This window comes from Elephantulus edwardii, unplaced genomic scaffold (genome assembly GCF_000299155.1).
Source record: "Elephantulus edwardii isolate Elephantulus edwardi_28Jun2011 unplaced genomic scaffold, EleEdw1.0 scaffold00061, whole genome shotgun sequence".
Taxonomy (NCBI): Eukaryota; Metazoa; Chordata; class Mammalia; order Macroscelidea; family Macroscelididae; genus Elephantulus; species Elephantulus edwardii.
This window is the reverse complement of record NW_006399811.1, coordinates 4402280-4429765: the sequence shown is the minus strand read 5'-3', so window position 1 is coordinate 4429765 and position 27486 is coordinate 4402280. Positions and strand designations below refer to the sequence as shown.

Below are 27486 nucleotides of genomic sequence, written 5' to 3'. Positions count from 1 at the left end.
CACTAATAGGATAATTTGTCAGTAAAATTGTCAATATTATTATATAGTCATCTGCAAAATGGTCATAATAATACCTTTCCCTGCTACACTCGTGGTGATGCTTTGAAAACAAATGAGAAAATAGATGTGTAAGAGTTCAGAGTTCTCAGTGGAATTAGAGAAATTGACCAGGTCAATGTGGAGGCTTACAGAGATGATGAATTACTACTATAACTTAAATGTCCATCACTGCTACTGTTGGGTCCTCTGCTAGTCTTTACAGATTTTGAAGAAACAGAAGATGATAGAGCATTGTTGTCAAACAAACCTGGGTTTACCTCCTCACTCTGCTCCTTTCCAGCTGTGTGACACAGACAACATGGTATTCTGGATCTCATGGTCATGCCCCATAAGATGGGGATGACACCTATCCCCAGTATTGTGTCACCCACTGACACTTCCTGCTAGACTCATTAGGGAACCAGTGTATGGCTATGCTTGGAAGAGGAGGGAACCTCAGGAAATTATAGCATTTTTTTCTCTGCTTTTTTAAAAAATAGTGATTTTTAATAAAAGTTTGTAAAGAACTTGGATTCCCATTCACTCATTGTTGCACATTTTCCTCCCTGCGCCCCCCACCCCCGTTCACTTTTCTCTTTGGAAAAAAAAATTCTTTCATTGTTGTACAATTCCCCACCCCAACCCCAGTCCACTTTACTATGCAGCTCTTTTTCTAGACTGTTATCATACAAAGAATACCTAATCATATATTCCTTTTAAGCAGTTCTTGCTTCTAAAGGCTCCCAGTGAGCTCCTCTTGAGTGAGAGAAGAAAATTCAAGGTGTCCCATGGAGACACGAGACACAAACAGAGGGCACTCGGTATTACTTCCTAGACCTAAGTTCCATTTCATCATCGACTTTGATCATTCCTCAATAACACTTTTTTCTTGCTCTTTCTATACTTTCCTTCCTTCTTTTTCTTCTTCTTTTCTAAAAGGATGGTTTGAGCTTAGGACTTAAAGTAGCTTCTTCCAGATAGCAAGTTGCATTCAGAACTTCAGTGTAGATCTCAACTGGTTTAGAAGTTGGTTTAGCATAAGCCACTATACAGAGTCTTGGAACCAGACATTTGCAATCTACTCATGATTGACTATATGATCTTGGGAAATTAACTTCTCTAGGCCCAGATATTGCCTATAAAATGAACAATATACCATCTTCATAGAATTGATAAAGTCTTTGAGCAATTCGTTATACATAGTAGGGTCTGTGAGTATTAAATAAATAAATATACAAAACAGATGAGACAGTAATATGACAACTCAAGCTACCAAATTATATTTTCCCTTTAGGAGAAGAAGAGGGAACAAGATAAAACAATTAACTGTGTCCTGGTTCAGGATAATTTTTTCTTAAATATTTCTTTTATACTTTGGCACACACACCCTAAATGGAAGAAATTAAATGCAGCCACTGGCCACATCCCTAAAGCCAAGATCACTAGCCTTACTGAACCTCGTTTCCACATCGTTTGCTGAGAAATACTACCCAAGCATTATGTAAAGTGCTTTGTAAAGGAGGTGTGTGATGGTACATGCAAATAGGGCAATAAATCACTTGGCTTCTCTTTAAAGACCCATCTGTCTCACACATTATAACATTTTGTGATGGTAATAATCATCGAGCTAGGTAGGAAGACACCCAGTGTGGTTCTAGGTGCTGCTCCTTGGGTCTTTTCAGGAAGAAGGGGTGTATAGATTTGGAAATCATCAGAAGAAAGCATGTTTGGATCTGCATTTTTAAAAATAAGGAAAAACCTTAAACTTGACCCTCCTCTGAAGAAAAAAAAATTCCCAATACTCTTGGGTTTACTCTCATCTAGCTTATTGGATGCAAGAAGACTAGAGAGCAGAGTGCTAAAATGGGGCACTTCTATTTTTTTCTTTTTAAAAATTTTTTTATCATTAATTTTAATAAAAATTTAGAGACTTTGGATTTCCATTCATTCATTGTTGCAGTTTTCTCCCTGCCCACCTCTCCCCACTGCACTTCTATTTTTTAGTCTTAAGGCTGTAAGTCTAATATGCCTGGAAATGTAAACTATTTTGACCAGCTTACTTATATCCTCAATTTTTACTTTCAACGTACATTGACTAGGAAATGGGGCAAATTAAGCTGAGATCATATTCTTCCATCAATATTTGAAAAAATTTGTTTTATTATAACGCTTGGAATCTATTCAAGAACTGTTTGAAAGGATATATTCCATATTAATAACAACTAATGGCTTATAGTAAGCTTTAAATATGGATTGAAGCTCGACATCAAGAAAACAAAAATTCTCACCACTAGGCCAATTGGTAGCATCATGAGAGACAAGTGAAGAGACTGAGATTGTTAAGAGCTTCCGTTTGTGTGGCTCCACAATTAACACTCTTGGTACCAGTAGCCAGGAAATCAAAAGACAAATTGCAGTGGGGAAGTCTGCTGTCAGGGACCTCTCCAGAGTACTGAAAAGAAACAATGTCAGACTAAGGTGCCATATCATCCAGGCCATGATCTTCTCAATCATTTGACATACATCTGAAAGGTTGACAATAAATAGGGATGATAAAAAGAGAATTGATGCTTTTGAGCAGTGGTGCTGGAGAAGAGTGTTGAATATACCATGGACCACTACAAGAACCAACATGTTTGTACTGCAGAGGGTGAAACCAGGCTGCTCCTTGGAGGCAGGGATTCTGAAGCTTTGTTTAACATACGTTGGTCATGTTTACAAGGAGGAACCAGTCCTTGGAGAGGAGCATCATGCTTGGGAGGGTGGAGGGACAGGGCAGTAGAGGAAGACCCTCGATGAGATGAATCGATTCAGTGACTGGGATAGTGGGGTAAGTGTGTCAAAGATGATAAAGTTGGCTCAGAATAGAGCAGGGAACAGAGCTATTGTACATAGGGTCGCTATGAGTTGCAAGCAACTTAATAGCACATAACAACAACAGCTTCATAAGCTTGACAGTCAATGTCCATGATAATAGCAGTCAAGAAGTCAAAAGACTTGCTGCATTAGGTAAATCTGCTTCACAGATCTATTTAAAGTTCTAAAGAGCAAGGATTTGCTTTAACCACTCGGGTGTGAGTGAACCAAGCCATTTTCATTTGCTTCATGTGAATGGGAAAGTTGATCAATGAAAAAGAATCCTTAAAAAAGAATAGATTTATTTGAATTATGGTATTTCTGAAGAATACTGAATATCTTTCTCATGGACTTCCAGAAGAATATATAAATCCGTTTTGGATGAAGAGCAACTGGGGTGCTCCTTAGTGGCACAGATGGTAAGACTTCATCTCACATACTTTGAGCAGAGGCTAGTATTTGGGAAAAGATATCATGCTTGGAAAATAGGGGTCAGTGAAAGAGGACGATACTCAAAAAAGTGTCTGTTTGCCATCCAAATGTCTTTCTTTGTGAAAATTCTCTCTATGTTTTTTGCCCATTTTGTAATTGTGTGATCGATCAGTCTTTTTCTTGTGAATGCCCTACAAGTTTCTGTAAGCTTTTTATATGAGACCCTTGTCTGAAATGGTATTGCCAAATGTTTTTTTCCCAGTTGATAGGTTTTCTTTCACTCTGTTGGAAAATGTTTTTGATGAGCACAAAGATTTAATCTTTAGGAAGTCCCATTCATCAATTTTATTCTCTCCAGATGTGCATTTCTGGCTGTATTTGGCAATCTCTTTATACCATAGACTAGACTGTCTAAGCTTGATCCCACTTAGTCTTTAATAAACATTATGGTTTTGGGCTTTACTCCCAGGTCTCTGATCCACCTTGAGTTAATTTTTGTGTATGGTGTGAGATGTGGATGCTGTTTCAGCTTTCTGCAGGAAGCAGTCTAGTTTTGCAAGCACCATTTGTTGAAGAGATTGTCATTTCCCCACTTGACAGGTTTTATTTCCTTGTCAAATATCAGTTGACCATAGAGAGCTGGGTCCATTTCTTGGTTCTCTATTCTATTTCCTTTGTCTTTGTGCCTGTCATTGTACCAGTACCATGCTGTCTTGGTTACTACTGCTGTGTGGTAGGTAGGTTTTGAGGTCAGGGAGCGTTATGCCTCCCACTTCCTTTTTGTTTTTCAGAAGGGCTTTTCTTATTTGGGATCTCTTTTCTCTTCAAATAAACATGAGAATTTCCCTTTTGATCTACTTGAAAAATGAATTTGCTATTAGTTTTGGGATTACATTAAACATGTAGACTGCCTTTTGTAGAATTGTCATTTTCACAATATTGAGTCTTCCTATACATGAAAAGGAAACATTTTTCCATTTACTTAGATCTTTTATTGTGTCTCACAGAAAAGTTCCATAGTTTTCTTTGTATAGGTCTTTTGTGTCTCTAGTTATGTTCACTCCCAAGTATCTCAATTAGTGGTTGGCTATTGTAAATGGCATTGCTTTCTTGGTTTCATTCTCAGAGTTCTCTTTGTTACTGTAGAGGAATCCCACTGATTTTTGGATACTGATCTTGTATCCTGCCACTCTACTAAATTCGCCTACTAACTCTAACAATTTTGTTGTTGTTGTTGAATCTTTGGTGTTTTCTGTGTGCAGTATTATATCTTCTCCATATAGCAATAGTTTAACTGTCTTTTTGTTGATCTGGATGCCTTTTGTTTCCTTCTCTTGTTATATTGCCCTAGCAAGTACTTCCAATACAATATTGAATAGAAGTGGTGACAGTGGGCATCCTGTCTGATCTCTGTTCACAAGGAAAATGCTTTTAGTCTTTCTTCTTTGAAAATGATGTTTGCTCTTGGTTTGCATATATAGATTTTACAGTGTTGAGGAAATTCTCTTCTATTCCAGTTTTGGTGAATGTCTTTATCAGGAAAGGGTGTTGGATTTTATCAATTTTTTTCTGCATTAATTGTTAAGATCATATGGGTTTTGTTCTTTGATTTGTTAAAGTGGTGAATTTCTTTTATTGTTTTTCTTATGTTGAACCATCCTTGCATACCTGTTGTGAATTCCACTTGGTCATAATAAATTATTTTTTTAATGTGCCTTTGGATTCTATTGGCTAGGATTTTGTTAAGGATTTTGCATGTATATTCATGAGAGTAGTATTCTGTAGTTTTCTTTCTTGTTAATATCTTGCCTGTCTTTGGTATTAGGGTTATGCTTGCTTAACTATAGCTATGTTTTCATTATACTTTTCCTCAGAGCCATAGAGTGAATGTGATGTCATGTTGTGCTATGCACTAGGTCATAATCCTCATAAACCTACAAGCATAGAGGATTTTAGAGTTAAGGTGATCTTCAGAATCTACTGTGTCAGCATTTTCAAGTGTATCCCCTTGTCCTGAAAACCAATGTTCTGATAAAAATAAGTTCTATTTTCAAATACATTTGGAAAGACTCTATGTTGCATTCTGTCAGTGATTTGCAATACTTTGTATACACAGGTTCAGAGAAATCCTCTAGTAAAGAAATCTGTAACACTTTATTTAGCCCAGCAATTCTCCAGCCTATTTTTAACTGGAGAATTTTTTTTCTCACTTAACACCTATTTCCATCTTGCAAAATTATGGGTTTGCAGAACACACTGAAAAATACTTATCCATGTGTTTTATCTTGCTGATTGCTTTACTCTTCATCAAAATCACAGTTAGGGATTTTGAGCTTCACTGGCCTTTTTGAAGTTATAAGGTGAGAGGGAAAAGTCCAGAGACAGGCTAAGGAGATAAAGGAGACTCTTAACCACATTTTTAAGGTATATTTGGGGCCACAATCACTAAATCTACTTAAAGATATTGAGATCTGGGCCCTTTTAAACTTCCAGTTTGTCTAAAGGAAACATTCTCTTAGTTTTAGCACTTGAGGGAATAACACATCCCCCTGACATTTCAAATGGAATAACAAAAGAAAGATTTCCTTCCTTCTTTTCAAATTACATGTAAGATCTGTTCAGCCTTTTTTCTTTTTTAATAATGTTATTTCTCAAGAAAACATCACCAGAGATATTTTGTTTGAAACAGAGTCATTCAGAAATGTGTCCCCAAATAATAATAAAATTAAATAAAAAACAAAAGCTGGCTGCATGTCAAGGGCACACTGGGAAAGAATCATATGGCTCAGCTAGAAAAGATATACTTTATCTTTTCCCCCTTTTTTTCTTTTTAACTAATGGAAATATTATCTGTAAGTGGGCACAGAACAACATTTTCCAAGCATTAACAGTTATGTAACTGTGTCCTTGTGTTTGGTGTAGCATAAATGCAGTCAGGGGAATTGTTGTTTAGCAGTTAAGTAATGGAGTTCTGTTGTCTGGCTCATCCTGCATAGATGTGGGATGGGCATTCTCGTGTCCCAACTCGTGCTTGCTCTTTTAGTCTTTATTCTTTTCTTTGTACTGAACTGAATGAAGCCAGGGGAATGCCAATGAAAATCCCCAATTAGGAAAAATCAAGTTTACATAGTAGGGATGATGAGAGAGAATGAGGATGATGATGATGAAGATGAAGAAAATTATGACACCAGCATGGTGGGAATGTGTGATGCTTTTGCTTTTCTAAAAATGTTTTTCAGTTTGTTCTCCATGCTGTTGTTGTTATGTGCCATCAAGTCATTTGTAATTTATGATGACTTGATGCACAATAGTTCTGAACCTTGCCCTATCCTGAGCCAATCTTACCGTGTCTGACATACCTACCCCATTACCTCAGTTACTGTATCAATGAATCTCATCCAGTTCTTCCTGTCCTGAACCAACACTCCACCCTTCTAAACATGATGCTTCTCTCCAAGGACTAGTCCCTCCTGGCAACATGACCAAAGTTTGCAGATGGAGCTTCAAAATCCTTACCTCAAAGGACAAACCTTCTCCAGAACAAACCTGTTTGTTCTCTTAGTAGTCTGTGATATGTTCAGTCCTCTCCTCCAGAACCATAAAGGCATTAACAATTCATCCTTAATCATTGCCCAGTTCTCTGATGCATAGCAAGTAATTTTGAAGACAATGGCCTGGATCAGGCACACCTGAGTCTCTAGACTAACATCATTGCTCCTCAGCACTCTGCAGAGGTCCCTGACAGCAGATTTCCCCAGTGCAGTTCTTCTTTTGATTTCCTGACTGCTGGTGCCTAAAGTGTTGATTGTGGAGCTGAGCAAGCTGTAATTACTAACAACCTCAATCTCTTCTCCATCTATCATTGTGCTGCCATTTGGCCCAATGGTGAGAATATTTGTCTTCTTGATTTTGAGCTTCAATCCATATTGAAGACTACAGTCCTTTGCCTTCTGCAGCAGGTCCTCCTCAGTTTCAGTGAGCAAGGTTGTGTTATCTGTTTAATGCAGGTTGTTTATGAGTTTAATTTCTTCTGCATATAGATTGAAAAGATATGTAGACAGGACACATCCATGACACACTTCTTTCCTGAGGACACACCCATGACACACTTCTTTCCTGATTTTGAACTATGCAGTGTTTCTTGCTCTGCTCTTATGACTGCTTCCTGGTCTCGGTATAGGTTTTGCATATTTACCTATAAAATAGTTATGCATGAGTGCCATCCTCACTTATAGACATTGAAGCAAAAAGCTCAAAGTCATATTGCTGGTTGGAATAACAGTATTGAATAGGAAGCCATCTCCCATTTGGAGACCGTGCTGGTTCTGTGCAAGAGACATGGTTTTGATTCCAGAACAATGCATCCTAAGCCCGGTCACCACCTGTCTGTCAGTGGAGATTTTGGTCTTTCTTTGATGTCAAAGAGGTTTCAAAGGAACTTCTAGACTTAAGATAGATTAAGAAGAAAGACCTGGCAAGCAGTTCTCAAAAATCAGCCAAAGGGCCTTCTAACCAGGTGGTCAGGGTACAGATACTTAGTCCATTATGATCCCATTGTGGAACAACATTGTAGAGTCTGCTTAAATAAAAACAAAAGAGATTTACTAAGCAGTAGAGGCAATTTGGACCTGGGAAGCATCCATTTTCACAGAGTGAAAATGCTCCACCAGATAATATAAAGGGGTACGTTCTAGTACTGTTAGAATCAAAACTAACACTCGAAAATTTGTAATTGCCTGAAAAGCTATCAGGGTAGTGAAAGCTAGGATATCTAGAGAGAATTTCCCAGGGATAGATACATAACGAGTAAGTGGGATTACGTGACTGCCTAAAGGTACATGCTATTCTGTTTATTACAGAGTGGACCCAAGATAGTGACAGGACAAGTTTCTGAGTAGACCCATTAGTAAAATTGCTCTCCAAATAATGTCTATTTCTGGTTATCCATGTAAAGATCTATTGATAATAACATGCATCAAGACCCTTTGGACACAAGCTATCACACCTTGTATCTGTTAGAATATGATGAAAAGACTCTTTGGAAATAGATTGTGATACCCTACACCTGCCAGACCTCTGTGAAGAAGATTGTCGTCCTTAAAGTATATGTCCAGGTCAACATCAAGGTTAGGAGAGCTGCTGTTAGGAGAGACAGCTTTAGAAAGCCAACTTGATTTCCAGGCTCATGGTGAGACTTTAAAATAGAATTACGAATCTGCTTTTAGACTGCTGTATTTGCACACACCAAGTGCCTCTGATTTTAGACTCTCATCAGCATCCATCCTGAAAGTGCCTCCTGTAGCAACCCAGCCAGGATTAGAACTCCGGCTGCCTGATTTCTTCCTAGTTTCTTTTCCTGTTAGGAAACAAGTCAATTAAAGCAAGGTTGTTGGGTTTGGTTTTTTTGTGGTTTTGGTTTGTGTTTATTTTTTTAAATACATTGGAAAAAAATCATCATGTATTTGGCTTGCTGTTTTTATTTAACGGATTTTCAAAATAACAGCAAAGCCAATGAGCTCCCTAACTAAATAATTTATGTTCTATAATATAGTTCCACATATCTCCAATGTGAAGAAATAGATCTTTGAGGTTTGTGACTGAGTCCTTAACTTGTGCATTTAGAATTCTATTAGTATATATTTGAAGGTTAAATGTCAAACTATATATAGTAGGGTGACTGCCAATGCAAATCTTTGTTGTTGTTGGGGTTTTTTGTTTTGTTTTGTTTTTTAAAAAATTTTTAGTGTGTGTGTGTATACCATCTATTCGGATGTGACTAGTACAGGAGGAAATTGTCCCTCCTTCTCCAGCAGTGCATCTGGTGGATTCAAACTGTGCACCTCTGGGATTGCAGTGCAGCTTCTTGCCATGCGAAGCTTTGTTGTTGTGAGATGCTGTCTAGTCCATTCTCCCTCAGAGTGACCTGTGTTCAGCAGAATGTCCCATTGCCCAGTCCTGTGCCATCTCACAGTCCTTGCTATGTTTGAGTTCATTGTTGCAGCAACTGTCAACCCGTCTCTTAGAAGTTTTATTCTTTTTTGCTGACCCTCTACTTTCCCTTCTTCAGGGACTGGTTCCCCTATTCCCCATTAACAGGTTCAAAGTAGTGATACAAAGTCTCAGCATCTTCACTTCTTTATTCTTTTTAAATTAATTTTAATGAAAGTTTACAGAAACTTTGGATTTCCATTCATTCATTGTTGCACTTTTCTCCCTGCCCAACACCACCCCCCTCCCTGGTTCGCTCTTCTCTTTGAAAAGTAAAAGAAAAATTATTTCATTGTTGTACAATCTCTCCCCGGCAAGTCCACTCCACTATACAAACTTCGTTTTGAAAAGGAAAAGAAAAAAATTCTTTCATTGTTGTACAAAGCATCTTTACTTTCTAAGGACTATTCTGGCTGCACTTTTTCCAAAGAAGTTCTGCTGGCTTAGTAGTAAGGAACTGTGCTGCAATTTTAAAGGCATGTGGTTCAAATCCACCAGCTGCTTCATGGGAGAAGGGTGGGCAGTCTAGTCTCCTCCCGGGTGATTAACTACTTCTGAAAACCCGCTGGAGGGTCAACTATGTGTTGGTTCCAACTCGATGCCACATGACAACAACAACAACTTCTTCCAAGTCAGATTTGTTTATTCCTCTGTAAGTCCATGGCATATTTTCATATTCTTTGCCGCCATCATAATTCAAGTGTGTCAGTTCTTCTTTGGTCTACTTTATCTGTTGTCCAGCTTTTACGTACCTGAGGCAATTGAAAACATGATGATTTGGGTCAGGCACACTTTTGTTTTTGTAACATTTTAAGGAAATCTTTTTGCAGCACATTTGCCCAATGCAATATGTTGCCTAATGTCTTGACCACTGCTTCCCTGGGCCATGATTGTGGATCCATCAAAAATTAAATTTTGACAACTTCTGTGTTTCCTCACAACTTAATACCCTAAAAGGAAGGGGGGGAAAAGTACCGTTAACCTTCTGTTAGTTTTAGATAACTTATGATTGCCTGTGATAAAATTTGTGCAATTGGTTCACTGAGCATCATTCCTGATCTTTTTGTTTTTGCCTTGCCAATAATTACCTCCGTGTGATTCATGCAGAAATGGAAATCTGGCAATTGCTCAGCTAATTTGATCAATGTTGACAATTACTTAATTAATCCCCCTCTTCTATTTAGATGTTAAATTCATTTACTTTTTCTGTAGAAAGCATGGGTCAAAATGACAGAATTTAACCATATCTACCTATATAGGGATATCTATCTACTAACACAAGGATTGGGTGACTTAATATATGCAAAGTCCTAAGCAAAATGCCTGGCACGGAGTAAGTTTTCAACACAGATGAGAGCATGCACATGAGCATGCGTACACACACACACACACACACACACACACACACACACGGAGCAGCTCTGGTGGCCTTTATGTTAGTAGTGCAACTTGCTTTGAACTATGTCACCACAGGTCCTTCTTTTATGTTACATGTGTTGTTATGTGCCCTCAAGTCAGAACTCACCTATTGCTGACCTTCTGTCTGGTTTTTAAAGGCTGTAAATTGAACAAGAGGAGATTGCCCATCTTTCTTCTGTGGAGTAGCTGGTGGTCTTAAAATGCCTTTGGATTGGCAACACAACTCCTTATCACTAGGACACCAGATCCCCTATTGTACACATATAGTTGTGTGTGTGTGTGTGTGTACACACATATATACATTTAGTGCTATAATTTACACTTGTAACCAACCTTAGGCATTGAAATGAAGCTAAAATTGGTTTTCTAAACTTAGCAAGGTGATGTATTTTTATTTTCCATGGCCTAATTATTTTGTTTCTGTAGCATTTTATACACACACACACACACACACACAGAAATGTCTGGATTCAAATAGGACAATGTTTTTTCTCCATAATTCTCAGTAAGAATAGACATTAATTATGTATCAAAAAGCCTTCAAGGATGTGTTTATTGGGGAATCACCTTGAGCAGTAGCTTACCTTGTTCAAACCTCAGTTCCCCCAATAAAAGGGAGGACTAAAAGAGAAGTGCCCGTTGCCCTGCCTGTTACATAGACAGCACTCAATATGTGGCTGTCACTGGCTCTTAATGACTTAGTTACCATGATACTGTCCCTCCTGGTAAAGAGAAAATAAGTATTACCAGCCTCAGAGTAATTAAAACTTAAATACCAGACACAAATCAGTTAAATGGGACAGAAAAATCAATGTTATCAGGTACGTGAGCAGAATCAATTATTATGACTATTAAATAGAGTGAAAATGTGGTGTGTTACAGTAAGCCCAGAGTTTGAATATAAATCCATTAAGAAGATACAATAGCAGAGCAGTTAAGAATCCAGTTCTGGATGCCATTTTAGATATACTGGGGGAAAGCCCTCCCAGGGCCTCTGTGTCCTCATTTTAAAATTTGCAATAAAAATACCTGTCTCACAAGGATTGGATGGCTTAATATATACCAAGTCCTGAGGAAACCTCTTGGCATAGTGTCGGCATTCAGTAGCTGATAGCCGTTGTTACTACTATGATTCCAGAAAGTCTCTCCAGCAAAGGACGATTCCTGTTTTCCTCACAATGACAGTTCCTGTCCTAACAGCGTTGGGCAACGTGTGGGTGCACCTAACACACTGAGCACGCATCTCCTCTGTTCACAGGCATGGTGAACTTCAGTGAGGTGTCTGGTTACCCTGTGCTGCAGCACTGGAAGGTGCGCTCCGTGATGTACCACATCAAGCTCAACCAAGTGACCGTCTCGCAGGGTGAGCACCAGTACCCACTCTGGCACATGTCCTGTGGGGCTGCAGTAATGAGCCTTTTATTCTTCAGTTAAAGTCATGGCCCAAAACACAGCTCTTCTGTGAGATACACAACCTCTTCACTCTGATTCTCCCTTAAGGTCAAAGTGCTGGGATCAGATTCTTTTCTAGGTGAAATTCTCAATTTGAGCTTGGACTGTAGGAGAGATTAAAAAGGGCAAGGTTGGAACCGATGAAGAGAAACATGAGTTTTATCTTTTCTTCTGGGGTTGCCCAGTGCATAAAAGTATTTACAGAAACAGACTTCTTATGAGCTGACAAAATAAAATTTCCCAAGTGTAAAAAGTATAATGTTGAGGATCCACACAAGGAAAGAAATAAAGGAAGAGGGCAAGGAGTTGGTGGCAGGGGGAGGTGAGAAACAGCTTACAGTTTCTAATCAACAAGTGAGGAAAAAAAATATATCAGTAGATAGATATACATACACACAAATGGAGAGAATGAGAGAAAGAAGTGAGTTCTCAACTAGAGAATTTAGGACAAACTGTTCCACAACAGTAAAGCCATTTATATTAATATTCTTTACAGTTTAGTGGAGTAAATATCTGGAATTAAAATTCTTTCTTAGCATTTGATCAAGTCCAGTATGTAGTTTACAAATGGGAGCATTCCTACCTCTAGGACCTTATATAGCTCGCTTTTGTCCCAACCCCAATCCCATGGGCTCAGCGGTAGTTAGCATGCTTTCATCCAAGGCTGCCTGGAGAAGTTACCAGACCTGGCCTGTGTGTTATAAAGTCTTATATTAATGAATTAAATAAAGGGGGTCACTGAAGAAAGAATATTGGTAGCAAAAGTGGGTAAAACAAAGGTGTCTTTGGAGGAGTGACAATAGGGAGATGGAGTCTTAGGGACAACAGGAGGGAGGTAAAGGCCAATGGACATGTGAAGAGATGTGAGAAACATGCTTAACAAAAAGGGCAAAGCTTTGTATACAGAAGAATAAAATGTAGCTAAGTCTATAAAGCATTTCCATAAGATGGAAGGAATTTTTTTTTATGTGAAAGAATTCTTAGCAGGAGAGACTTGGTAGGGAGCCTTATGGAAGTAGACTGTACAAAACTAAGAAAGAAAACATGGCAGTAGAGGCTCATCTCCATCCTCAGCTTGTCCGCAGCACAGGTGCTGTGCAGATCAAGCGTTAGCAGCCTGATTGATGTCTCTGTTACTATGCCCTACAAAGTCACAAGAGGTTCACAGGTGATGCAGATTCTTCACCCTTTGATGCCCAACAAACTGGACTCTGGTACCGGTACCAGGCCCTGCTGTGAAATTCTAGAGAACAGGGGTATAAAATGAGGGCTGTGCAAAGCTGAGGCAAGGAACAGGGTATAATTACTTTGGGAAATTTATCGTGGAGTTCATTGGTGTGGATGGTAAGAAAACTAAGAGATTCTTTCCTGCATTTACCATTTCCCTAGCCTTTTTCTATTTTCTGAAATAAAATAGTGAATCTTCTCCCCTTACTCGTCCATTACTCATTTCTGACGTCTGAAGGCAATATTTTGCAACCTTTTTTTGGCACGATCCACAGTTAGAATTCAGTTAGCATCGTGACCTTGTGCATACCCCCCCCCCACACACACACACACATAACGCAACAGAAGCTTCATAAAGTAACACCTCATCTTATCATGTGAAATGTTCTCTGCTGGTATTTGTGTTTCTATTTTAGACCATGCCATTCTTTTTTTTTTTTTTTTTCATTTATGCCCCCAAACACTATTATTTGAGTTCACTTAATTGATTTAATGTCATGACCTATGATTTGAGGAAAGAAAGAAAAGACAGTGACTTAATAATGGAGGAAATTGGCACTGTTCTGCTTAACTTGGAAGAACTTTGCAAAGTAGGCAATTCTCTTGGTAAGATATTAATTTAGGAATTGAAATATCTGAATTAAACTCTAACCACATTAGAGATATCTGCATTTGGGATTGAAATGCCAGATTATCTGGTTATCCGTGTTGTAAGTCCTTGCTCTCAATCTTGGGTGATGTTTCTCCTTAGCCTTCAGCAATGCTCTTCACTCCCTGGATGGGGCGACCTCTCGTGGGGATTTTGTGGCCCTGTTGGACCAGTTTGGCAACCATTACATCCAGGAAGCTATCTATGGCTTTGAGGAGTCCTGTTCTATCTGGTACCCAAACAAACAGGTTCAGCGGCGACTGTGGCTGGAATATGAAGACATCAGCAAAGGTGAGTGCCATACTCCTGGGAAGTTCTACTCTCCATGCAAGTATCAACCATCCACGTGGGAGTCGTATGTCCGTGCTTAGTGAATTGGGGGGGGGGGAGTCTACTCAACGTCTTGCCTCAGTATTTTGTGCCTATCCTTAAAGTTTTCAAGGTTTGGATACTTAAGCCAAATCTCCTAACAGAGGTTTAGGGATGGTGGCATTACTCAGTGGATATAGGGTACAGCTGGTGACACTGCCAGTGGAGGTGATGCCGAACAACTGTCTATAAATTTTTATGCAATGTTGTAGCAGAAAGGTTTTACCTTTATATGTATATCTCAATAGTTAGTTATACCAGCTAAAGCATTTTTTGGTAAGCCCAGCATACATGCACCAATATACTACAAGGCTAACCCTCTTTACTGATTTACTTTCTCGAAACTTCTGATGTTCTCAGTTTAGAGTTGTCATAATTACCCATTACAATGGTGTTTCAAACCACATGGTTTTGTCTGCATGTGCCACAAGCACACACTATAGTTCTCATTGCTATTGGTATTTATTTTTAAAGTTGCTGATTTTGACCCATTTTCTAGTGTTTTAGCTACAAAAGTAGAGTGAAAATATTTGTGAACCTAATAAAAAAAGGGGGAGGGAAAAGCTCTTGCTAAGTTCCTAATAATGTTGCAGTTCAATGTCAAAAGATTTCACAAAATCATTTTGTTGTTTGTATTTATATAAGAAATATTGAGCCATTTAAAATGGAATATAGCATCTTTTTCTATGATTAAAATCAATAGTAAAGATTACCAGAGACTCTGTATGATCTAGGGAGATCTCATGGCTGAGCCCGCAGGGAGCTGAGCTGCTGACTGAAAGGTGGTACCTCTATGGTAGGATAACTCAACCAGCCGCTCCTTGGAGGAAAGATGGACAATCTCCCCTATGCTATTTTCTGAAAATCTGCTGGAGGGTCAGCTATGTGTCAGTTCTAACTTGAAAGCAATGAATGAGTGAGCCGTATGACCTGGTACAGGAAGTCCATGAGGGGAGGGGGTGAAAAAGGTCGTTATGGGTTACCACACAGGGTGATAACAATACTAATGGACACTCACTATTTTGAGGTTATTTTAGATGCAGAGGGGAGTTGAAACTATGTTATTATGATTGGTGTTATAGAAACAATCCTCGGGAAGCGTCGCCGTCCATTCTGTTGAGTGAGGATGAAGTGTTAGACTGCTCTTATGGTGCACTGGACAGAAAGGAGAGTGTTGCGGTCCCTTCTGAAATCTCCTGTGCCCGGGACATCCCACCCTGCACTTCCTGGCAACCTCTTATAGTAACTACATAGTAAACACTTACTCCTTGCAGCCTGTCCAGTGGTTGGGCTCATTTTTTCCAAGTAATTTGTGTTTTTCAATCCCCATTGGCTCAAGTGTTTATGTACCTTTTGATAACAGCTTCACAATATAGATCCTTGTCCACTGTCCTGATGACAAATTTTATTTAGTCAAAATAAGCATAAGGAGTTAGAATTATTCAAGACTTTTTTACTTCATCTTCTGGTATAGTAGGCACACTAATTGGCAATTTTGTATTCTGATCAACAGAGATTGGTTTAGAATTGTCATTCATAGAACTTCTCCTAAGTTGATGCTCAGGGCATTTAAATGAAGCTAGGTTGTACATGTGTGAATTGCTGAAAGATAAATGATGAAATTAGCAATAACAATTCTCAAGAAATGGGTCATGTTGAGACTCATTGAGCAGGAACCCCTGTGAGACTGGGGATCATCAGCTGTCGGCAGTGCAGCATTGGGAGCAAATATAGCTCAGTGACTGGGATGTTTCGGTTCCCTGGGCACCGTACAAACTCTTGTTTCTCTTGCACAAGATGGTAGCATAACTCTTTCCGTCTTAAATATATTTTTGTCTGTAAGATTTGTGAATGTAATGTTCTTTTTACTAATGGAATACATGTTGAATCCTTATGTATTTTTAAAAAATTTTATTAGTTTAATGAATTTTGATAAATATCATGTATGATATATATGCTCCTTCTGAACTCTAGTGGTAGAAGAAATGAGAGAAGGCCTGGAAAATACCATTGCTACTTAGCAGTTTTACAGTGTGAAACTTTTGAAAACATGGCCTAACGCGTGCAGGCACCCTGCTCGGGCTGCGCATAATTGTGGTTTGAGTCTCCTTTCTTGGTGCTGCATTCTTTTCACCTTCTTCTAAATAACTTCACAGGTAAATGCTTTCCAACAGGTTGGAGCCATACATCACTTGGTACCCCACGTACTCCTAGTATGTTCTAAGAAAGGCCTTCTTTGGTTTCCTGGCCAACAGTAAGCTAACCTGAAGGAAAGCTGGTGACATTTATCCTCATTGTTAGAGTCGCACATTGTCAAGCTGTTTACAGTGTCAATATCAATAAGAAAATATAGCAATCAATGCCAACATTTGAGAGGGAGCCTTTCGACCAAGTGCTTTTTGAGCCTCTGGTCAGAGCGGTCTGCCCCTCCTATAATTGCAGTGTATTCTGCAGCTGCTCTTGGACAAGTAATTACTGAGGAGGAACCATCTTTGTTCTTTCTTTTGACACAAGTGATGTCCTTTGGGTTGTGAAACATTGACAAAACTGTCACAGGTTTATTGTCCTGCCACTTTACAGCAGACACACATCCTTTCATATGAAGGAGATATTCTCCTTGCTGTAATTTATCTTTCCTTTACATCATTTCTGGGAGCCCCTTTCTGTTGGCTCACATTGTATCTGCAGCAAGCACTCCCCTTTCAGTCATCCTTTCCATCAAGCAATAGGATAAACAGAAAAACTCACCGCCTTCCAATAGGCCCCATCTCACAGCAACCCTCCATCTGGTTTCTGAGGCTGTGAATCTTAATGGAAAGAGAAAGATTTTCCTCCCTCAGAGCTGCAGGTGGATTTGAACCACCAGAGACACTCAGCATGCAGCAGACTATGACAGAGCTTCTCTTTCATTCAGGCTATGTGTCAAAAAATAGGACGGGGGAATATTTTCAAAGACAGTGAGTGTACATGAATAGTCACATGAAAGACACAATCTAAGCACAACATTCTCACCAAGGGAGAGAAGTGAGTCACCAATACCTACGACTTATTTTCCCCCTGGGATAGATATCAAACTAACTTATATAAACCTAGTCTGAGAGTCAGCCAACCACCAGATTTTAGACTCTCACTTGCTAGGCTTGATTGTCATGTATTGTTTTATTGATGAGCATCCCTTGAAAGCAACCATGCTTTTGTCAACTGCCATGACGCTTGAAGGCACACACGCACTTCTTTCAGGAAGCTGTTGAGAGCATCGATAATTGGCACCAATTTGTGAAGTCAGTTTTACCCAGGTTCTCCTTTGTATGAGGCTCTTGACATGTCATTACAGTGGATGTTCTTGGTCACTTGTTTTCATCTTGTTTCAGTCATGAGTTCTACAACAGGTTGTTGGGTCAATAAAGTCTGAGTTCCCCCTGACATATGATCATAGTTGTATGCACAACGATAATGTCTTTATCTTCTGTGCTGTGATAGGCTGCTAGTTCTCACTTGATATTTTAATTTTCTATCCTCTGTATCTTCTTTTCTTTTTCCATTCATTCATTGTTGCACTTTTCTCCATGCCCCCCAGTTCACGCTTCTCTTTGAAAACTAAAAGAAAAATTCCTTCATTGATATACAATGCCCCTTACCCCACCCCGAGTACACTCCGCTATGCAACCTTCATTGGGAACTCTTGTGATAACCATAATGCCCTATCATATATCGCTTTCAAACTGTTCTCTCCCTTATATGTTTCAACACAGTATACATACTCTATCCAGTTTTTCTCAGTCTTACCCCAACCCTGATGTCAGTCCTGTTCTACAACAGTGGCACCATGCAGTATTTGTCTTTTTATGACTGAGATATTTCACTCAGCATAAATGTCCTCCAGGGTCACCCATTTTGAATAATATTGCACGAGTTCCTTATTTTTCAATGCAGTGGAGTATTCCATTGTGTGAATATACTACAACTTCTCTATTCCTTTGTATCTTCTTAATTCTTAGATCACATAAAGATTCCTTTTGGTCTTTTGATGTTTCTAAAAATCTCTTCAGTAAATACAGGGGAAAAAAGTAATATACAGGACAAGTCTAGATAGCCTTCAGCGTTTTATGAGACGAGTTCATGATATTTTCAAAATAAAATACGTCTAGGGGAGCTCTGGTGGCCTAGTGGCAAGGAGCTGCAACTACAATCCCAGAGGCGCACGGTTCGAATCCACCAGATGCTCTGCCAGGGAAGGAGGGACAATCTCCTCCTGTACCAGTCAGATCTGATTTGACAGTACACTCACACAAAAATAATAAAATAAAAAAAAAAAATAAGATACGTCTTTACACCATTCGTTTTCACTTTCCTCCCGTTCATCATGGGTGTCATTGTCTGGCTCACCCTCCTTTTCCATGATATGGACTGCTTCATCATGCCTGTCCATGTCACTGTTACTATCCCCAAGAGCTTCCCATTCCACTACGTAGATAAGCTTGCTCAATGCATCATCTTTGCCATACTTCTCCTCAGGTGCATCTTCATTCTTGGATGAAGAAAAAGAATCTAGAATGTCTTTAATTTTTAAGAAGTCCATTTGTGAAAAAGGAGGTTTTGGGGGAAAACTTATTCTATGTTTTGAAAAACCAAGATACCAGCACCATACCTCCAAATCAATATGAGAACACACAAGGTAAGAATAGGCATACTTCCAGCCTCAGGTACACATGAAAATAGCAAAAGGATACAGTGTCATGGAAAATTACTACAATAGTGAGTTAATTTTTTTCTCTTAAGAATCACTTATAGCTCATAAACCAGAGGAGAAGTCTTCTACAATTACAATAAATGTGAATATCCTGTCAGTCTCCCAAAAGCAAGTGTTTACAATGCATTGCACTTGAAAAGAAGTTATTCACTTCACAATTAAATCATCATGAAAATAGTCACTTCCAAATAATATACAGGAAGTCTTAAATAATCTTACTAAGTTTAGCTGGCTGTGTTGTAAAAAAGTCAAGAGTCATAAACATTTTACATTGTCACCCTTCTGGGATATATCTCCTCATGCAGTAATCTTTAAACATAGTAACTCAGTGCCAATTCATGATAGTTGAGGAGCATGTTATGCCAGACGCCAGCATGTACAGCATCCCCAGAAATCAGAGATCAGAAAATGCAACTGGGACTTCTAGGTACTAGCAGTCCTGAAAAGGCAAGATAGCCTTTCTTCTTGCTAGATATCTCTTAGAAGTTAAACACTTGCATCTGGCCTGTAGTTGCAGATGACTTTCTCCCAAAACTTGACTTTTTTCAGATCTAAAGATATGGCCTCAGCCTTCTGGTATCCCTCGAAATTTCTGGACTGAAAATTGTTCTGACTCTAAGTTTGCCAAGGGAATGGTGTAATGTAAGCAAATGGAGATAAGGCCGGTTCCAGCTGGCAGAGCAGTCTACTGCTCCATGCCAGAGCCCAGAGAATGAACTAAAAGGATGAATCCTCCTCTGTTTCTCTGTGGCCATGGTTCACAGATTACCAGAAGAGGAGATTTCTGAGATATGAGAGACTGACCTCACTCACAGCTCCTGACTCTACTTTCGTTTTTCAAGCACTTCCTATATTCTTTTTATATTTTTCCTTCCTGTATTCTTGAAGGGAAAGTTGAGCTTTAGAGGGAAGTTTGGCCATGGCGTTGGCACTATATCTTACTTTCTTGATCTCAAAGCTCTCTTGCCATTAAGAAGCTAGTTCTATCAAAATCCAGATATTTCATTCTAAATACATATATATATAATTGTATAGGTTCAAACCTCTAACATGTTGGTTAGCAGTGAACAGCTTTAACCACTGCTCCACCAAGACTCCTTAATTGTTTTCCTTTTTATTTCACTTTAAATATATTCAAACATGTTTCTGCATATTCTTTGATGCCTCTCCATCTTCCACATCTTCCACTACCACCCTTGAGCTTTCCCTTGGTGCCATAACATTTACTGGCTTTGTTGTTTGACCTAGATTATAGTTTTAATCTCTTATAGTTTTCCCCCTCCTTCGTCTAATTTTCTTTTATTTCAAGAGTCTGAGGGAATAACACTAGTCATAAAACAAAAATAGATACTATAATGGAAGATTTTTTTGGTTGTTGTTCTATGCTGTGAGGTGAGAGGACTGGCAGAGGATGAGAGTTTATGCACTTGATCCAGTGAATGAGCTGAGGGAACCATGGCTTCAGTGATACACATAAGACACTATTTTAAATGGTTGCCTGATCTAACTTTAAAAGTCCTCCTCTGGGAATACAGCTTTCTCTGTTATTTATTCCCATACTTATGGACAATGACTAAAGATGCTAAAAGAAGGTTTGATGCCTTCGAATTGTGGTGCTGGAGAAGAGTATTGAACAAACCATGGACTTCCAAGAGAACAAACAGGTTTATCCTGGAAAGGATTAAAACAGAGTGCTCTTTGAAGGCAAGGATTTTTTTTTAAATTTATTATTAATTTCAATGAAAATTTACAGAGACTTTGGGTTTGCATTCATTCATTGTTGCACTTTTTCCCCCTCCCAACCCTCCCCCAGTACACTACCCTCTTGGAAAAGTAAAAGAAAAATTCTTCCATTGTTTTACCCCGAGGTCCACTCCATTATGCAGCCTTTGCTCTGTACTCCTGTCATGACAAAAATACCTAATCACATATCCCTTTTAAACAGTTTTCTCCCCCATCTTTTTCAATACAGTATACATTATTGAATCCATCTTTCTCAGTCTCTCCCCAACCCCAATGTCAGTTCTGTTTTACAACAGTGGCACCATGCAGTATTTGTCCTTTTGTGACTGAGATACTTCAATCAGCATAATGTCTTCCAGGATCACCCATTTTGAATAATATTGCATGAGTTCCTTGTTTTTCTTTTTTTTCATACACATTTTATTTTATTTTATTATTATTAAATTTTATTAGTTTCAATGAACATTCACAGGGATTCTGGGCTTTCACTCCTTCATTGCCGCACCATTGTCTCCACCCTCCTCCCCAGTTTGTTCTTCTTCCCCACCATCCGAATGTCTGTTTTAATTGTTGCCACAGTGCTTGTCAAAGTCAGTTCTGATTAATCTCCTTTGTCGGTGTGTCCTTTGCCATTCCCTATCACTCCTCCATGAGAGAGACTTCACCCTGATTCATAAGGAAAAGGGGATGGCGTATTCTCTTAGCTACTTCCTGCTGAAAAGGGACGCTGTGGGTTTCAGGGTGAAGATCTTCTCTCACTACTCTAAAGGGCCCCTTTGGCAGTAGGAAACACATAGACTATTATGGAGATTGATTTGGGAATTTAGATGCACTCTTATTGATTGTGCTTGGCCGTACATGTTCATATCCTTGAAGATGTATCATGGGGGTGTTGCAACCTAGAAGACACAAATTTGACTAACAAGTTATAAGTACATGAGTCAAAAATTATGGAAAAGTAAAAGAAAGGATTCTTTCATTGTTTTACAAACCCTCCCCCAGGTCCCCTCCACCATGTAGCCCTCGCTCTAGACTCCTGTGATGACAGAAATACCTAGTCATTTATCTCTTTTAAACAGTTTTCTCCCTCCTCTGTTTCAGTGCAGTATACATTATTGAACCCATCTTACTCAGTCTCTCCCCAACCCCAAGGACAGTCCCATTCTACAACAGTGGCATCATGTAATATTTGTCCTTTTGTGGCCGGGATATTTCACTCAGCATAATGTTCCCCAGAGTCAACCATTTTGAATAATATTGGATGAGTTCCTTGTTTTTCAATGCAGCATAGTATTCCATTGTGCGAATATACCACAGCTTCTCTATCCATTTGCTTGTTAATGGGCACATAGGTTGTTTCCAACTCCTTGCTATTGTGAACAGAGCTGCAATAAACATGGGTGTGCATATATCTTCTTGGATGTCAGTTATGGTCTCTTTGGGGTATATTCCCAGTAGTGGAATTGCTGAGTCAAATGGTATCTCTATTTGCTACTTTTTGAGAAAGCGCCATACCGCCTTCCACAGGGGTTGCACCATTTTACACTCCCACCAACAGTGAATCAGGGTTCCAGTTTCTCCACAACCTCACCAGCATTTGTTTCTTGCTGTTTTGTTAAATTTTGCTATTCTGACTGGGGTGAGATGATATCTCATAGTTGTTTTGATTTGCATCTCTCTTGGAGCTAGGGATTTTGAACATTTCTTCATGTGCTTGTTAGCCATCTGAATGTCTTCTTTTGTGAAGTGTCTGTTCATATCCTGTGCTCATTTTTCTTTTGGATTATTTACCTTTATCTTGTTGTAGTGGAAGGCAAGGATTTTGAAGCTCCATTTCACATACTTTGGGCATGTGGCCAAGGTGGATCAGTACCTGGAGAAAGACATCATGCTTGGAAGGGTGGAGGGACAGTGCAGGAAAGGAAGACTCTTGATGAGATATATTGACATTGTAATTGGGATAATAGGGGTGGGTGTGTTAGAGACAGTGAGACTGGCTCAGGATTGGGCAGGGTTCAGAGCTATTGTATGTAGTGGCTCTATGATAGTTACAGATGACTTGATCACACATAACAGCAACAACAACATGACCAGATAGCTCAGATTGCTAATGGAATGAATAAGGAAGAGCATCTGTCACAGTAAAATTAAATAGAAAAAGCACAGGACTTGAAGGTTAGGAATCTAGTAGCAGCGTGGCAATTGTGGTTTAATCAGTAGATGATTGGAGATGCCTTCCTGACTGTTTGAATCACAACAAATTATGGCTATCATTGAGAAGAATGAGAAACACATTCTGGTGGATGAGATGGTGAAGCTCTTGTCTCTTATATTTAGGACATGTTGCTTAGAGAGGGATATCATGCTCTCAATGAGATTAGTTGACCCTCAGGCCAACTGACTGTTGATCACAAAGGCCCACTTACTGTGTCCTAAATGCCTTAAACAAGAGGCTCCAAGCTCCCAAAAGACTATTAATTAAATAAAAAAGGCCTATCTTCCAAATCCCAATTGCTATAAATAAGAGACTCCCAGTTCCCAACCAGCTGTTAATTACAAAGGCTCATCTACTGATTAGATGTCCTCAAGTTGATGCTGACTCATAGTGATCTCATGTGCAGTAGAACACTGTTGTTGTTGGCATGTGCTATTATTATTGAGAACAGACTCATAACTGACCTCTCAGTGGGTTTTCAGAGGCAGTAAATTGAACTGAAGAAGGCTGTCCATTTTTTCTCCCATGGAACAGCTGTTAGATTTGAACCATGATCTTTGGGCTGACAGTGCAACTCCTTACCAGTAGGCCAGCAGAATTCCCTACAATAGAATGAACCGTGCACAGTCCTACAACATCCTCACAGTAGTGGCAGTGGTGTTCTATGTAGATTTCATTGGAGACAGTATCATTTCATTGTTCCTGCCTGATAAAAACCCAGATAGGGGTATTTTGGACAGATCTTCGGAAGGCCCAGCTTCCATTCCACAGGCAATTGTTTGTCATTCTACTGCACTGGTTTGGTAGTGCCAAAGTGTAGGGAGCACCTGTCTCCAGATAAATCTGACTGAAACCTGTGAAAAATATGCTTCAATTTCTCATTGACTAAGATTAGCCTGTCTATCTTAATTTTGTGTTTTTACAGAACAAATAAAGAATATAGACATGAAATTTCCCAATCTTTTCCCTCTTCTAAACGTAGTGGAGTATTCTGTTCTTTCCATCCTTCTTTGCCCTCATGCCTCAGAACATATACAGAGCTTCCTTCTCTTCAGATTAACATCTTCACCTGAGCTCATGCTAATACTGACCTGATCTGCTGCTTCTTTAATCTCACTCATTTATTTTCTCCTTTTTAATTATTACAATCTCCTTAACCACTAAATCCATAAGTGGCATCTTTTAGAAATGATTAACACCTTTTACCACTTCTACGTATCACCAACTATTTCTTGAAAGAAAAGTTGATACTTTCCCCCTCAACTTTCTCATCTCCATTCTTTAAATGATTGTTTTCAACCTGGTCTCTTCCATAAATAGCTCTCTCAAGAATTAAATCAATGACTTCCTGAACAAAGGATAAGCTTTTCTCTGACCATGGCATCTACCTCAGATAGATTATTAGTCCCTCTTGACCGTGTTCACTTTCAAAATTCTCCTTTCATTTCGTGTGCTTAATGTTGGTCTGTCTAGATGCTCTTTAGACATATGTGGCATTTTTATCTCATTGTCCCTCTCCTCCTTATTTATCTAAAGAAATCATTGAAATTCTGGTGATTTTCCATAATTTCATGCTTGGCACTTTTCTCTTTTACACTGTAACTGGACAAATCTTTTCCATGTCCAAACCACCTTCACCCTTGAGCACTGACCGTCTCTGAGATGTTCTACAAAGCCATCACTGATGAACATTTTAGTTTTTCTTTTCTGTTTCTACTTTGTGGATTCATGAACTACACTGATGACCCAAAGTATTAAATGAGGGATCTTTCTTGATGCTCTCCTCTATCCTACACATTCAGCCATTTATATGTTTGTCATTCTCATCACTTAAATATTGCTTTTCCTCCTTGCCATATCTTTTAAGGTTGTATTAATTTGCCTTATAACAAATGTTCACACAGCTTTCTTATACAACTTTTCCCTTCCATTTCTTGCTTCTCTAGTTTATCTGCATGATATTATCTGTTGTCATTCTAGCTGTAGTTTGATGGTGTCACTGAAGGACTTAAAGCCCATTGGTAACTCTTTACTGCCTTCTTAGCATGGACAGCACAACTTAGGGCCTTTATCTGTTTCCTCTGCTGCTGTAACAAGGTTCCACAAACCTGATGACTTAAAATAACACAGATTCTGTTTTGCATTTCTAGGTTTAGTATTCTGGAAGCAAAAATCAGTTTCATTGAACTGATTTTTCATTGAAGTCAAGTTATCTGCATGCTTGATTGTTTCTGGAAGCTTCAAGGGAGAATCCTTTGCTTTGTTTGGATTTTACAGGCTCTCTATAGCCCTTGGCTTGTGGCTTCATCATCAGACTTCAAATGATGTCATGATTCAGCCATCACATGGCTTTTATTCTGACTTTATTCTCTTCCTGTATCTTTCTTTTTTATTTTAATAAAATTTTTATTTTTATACTAATTTACTTATAAAGTTTGTATACATTGTTTTTCACACTGGATCTTATATTCTTTTTATTCCATTGGATTTGCCAAAAGAATACCCATAAATATTCCTTGGAGAAGAACATATTGCTTGGGAAAATGAAGGGGGGTTGTAAGAGAGAAAGACCCTCCATCAGTTGGATTGACACAGTGATGCAGCAGAGTGTGAGGATGGCGTAAGATAAGACAGATTTCAGATCTGTTGTTCATAGGGTTGCTATGAGTCGTACTTGACTCAATATGACCTAACAACAACAAATAATAATACCAAGAAAATCTCTCCATCTCAAGATTTTTCACTTAAACATAACTACAAAATCTATTTTGTTGACAATATTCACATATTCTGGAATGTAGGACCTGGACACCTTGAAGGCCATAACCAGTCAACTATCTACAGCTTCTCTGTTTACTACATCAATGATTGTTTCTCACTCCAAGCATGGTCTACCCTGATAATAGAAGGCTGCTTACTGTGAATCTAAAACTATTGCAAATACTTGGCGGTAAGATAGCTAAGGTAGCTAGGAAAACAGAGACTCTTCCCCTACCCCCATCCAAGGCCACTCCTATAATTCCTGAAGTCTCCACAACTGCTCAGTCTAACTCTGACATTTCTCTTGGGTCCCTCTGTTGCCCTCCACTTGAGTACTCTGTTTTTCTCTGCTCTCTGTTCTGCCTAATTTCTGAGAGGCTCTCTCTTTTCCTCTAGATCATTTAGATTAGCACGTTAGTCTTTTTGGCTACACTTTCTGTTTCATGTTGGTGTTTCTTTGTTCTTTCCCACCCCCCCTTTTACTTATTCTCTTCAGTTCCATGGGTTATAACTTGCAATTAAAGGATACCTGTGCCCAGCCCTAACTCTGGGAGCAGGGCCTTGCTTCCTGCTGGTTGAGAAGAGGACAGTGAGTCTTTTCCCATTTGTTGTCCATTTCCCCTCCATATGTCCATCTGTCTGCTCTTCTAGAATCAGCTCAAATGTCACACTTCCACAACATCTTCTTGACTCTGTCTGCTGAGTTTCTTGCTTCTGTTTCATGTTCTCATAGCTCTTCAGATGTGTCCCTCTTCCAGCGCTCTTCACTTCTCCCTGTGTTGTCATTTCCCTGCATGACTATCTCCCACAAGAATAGACTTGACAGCACTTACCATTTTTCTTGCATTGTCTTAATTTAAAAAGTTTATTTCTTTCTAAAATTCAAAAATGTATAAAGCAGTATAAAATGAAAAGTAAATTTTCTTCCCACTCTTATTTCCCAGTAATCCAGTTCTACTCCCAAGAGGCAACCATTCCTACCAGTTTATTATGTATTCACCCAGAGAGATTCTAGTCCCAGCTTTCTGGAAGTGAGGAATACAAGCTATAGAGAGGGGAGTGTATTAGAATTTTGTCAGTTTTAAAAATAATATATAAAGTATATAATAAGTGTCTTCTATGCCCTCTCTTTTTTCTTCCTTCTCCTGCACACACACACACACACCCCAAATACACACACACACACACACACACACACACACCCCTACACCTGCATTTATATGTACTGATTGTTCCCAAATTGCAATAGCTCTTATTTTGATGATTCTATCTTAAGTCAGTTCTGGCATAAATTTAAGACCTCATTTTCTAGTTTTCATTGTTATTGCCTTGTATTATAAATCCCATTGTCATTGGTGGTTTTTTAGGGGTAAAGTGATTATATATACCTTGTAAATATTATATTAATGAATATATATTTTTGAAAAAGAAACACCTCATTAACAAAAATAAACAGATGCCCATAGGTACCGTTCATTGCAACTTAAAAGTATTCTAAATCAGGGACAACATGTCAGAGACCTAGACAATGACCAGGGAGGATAGAAGGAGAATTGATGCTTTTGAGCTTTGGTGTTGGAGAAGAGT

The 27486-nt window shown here is 38.9% G+C and overlaps 1 protein-coding gene across 2 annotated transcripts in view; it reads left to right on the top strand.

Moving 5' to 3' along the window:
- The window catches only part of ASTN1 (astrotactin 1), a 572154-nt gene that overhangs the window by 412226 nt on the left and 132442 nt on the right, over positions 1-27486 (top strand). For both annotated transcript variants that reach the window (XM_006887713.1, XM_006887712.1), the window contains exons 15-16: positions 11993-12097; positions 14165-14353. In XM_006887713.1, coding sequence (XP_006887775.1) covers positions 11993-12097; positions 14165-14353 — 294 coding nt within the window. The remainder of the gene's footprint in view (positions 1-11992; positions 12098-14164; positions 14354-27486) is intronic.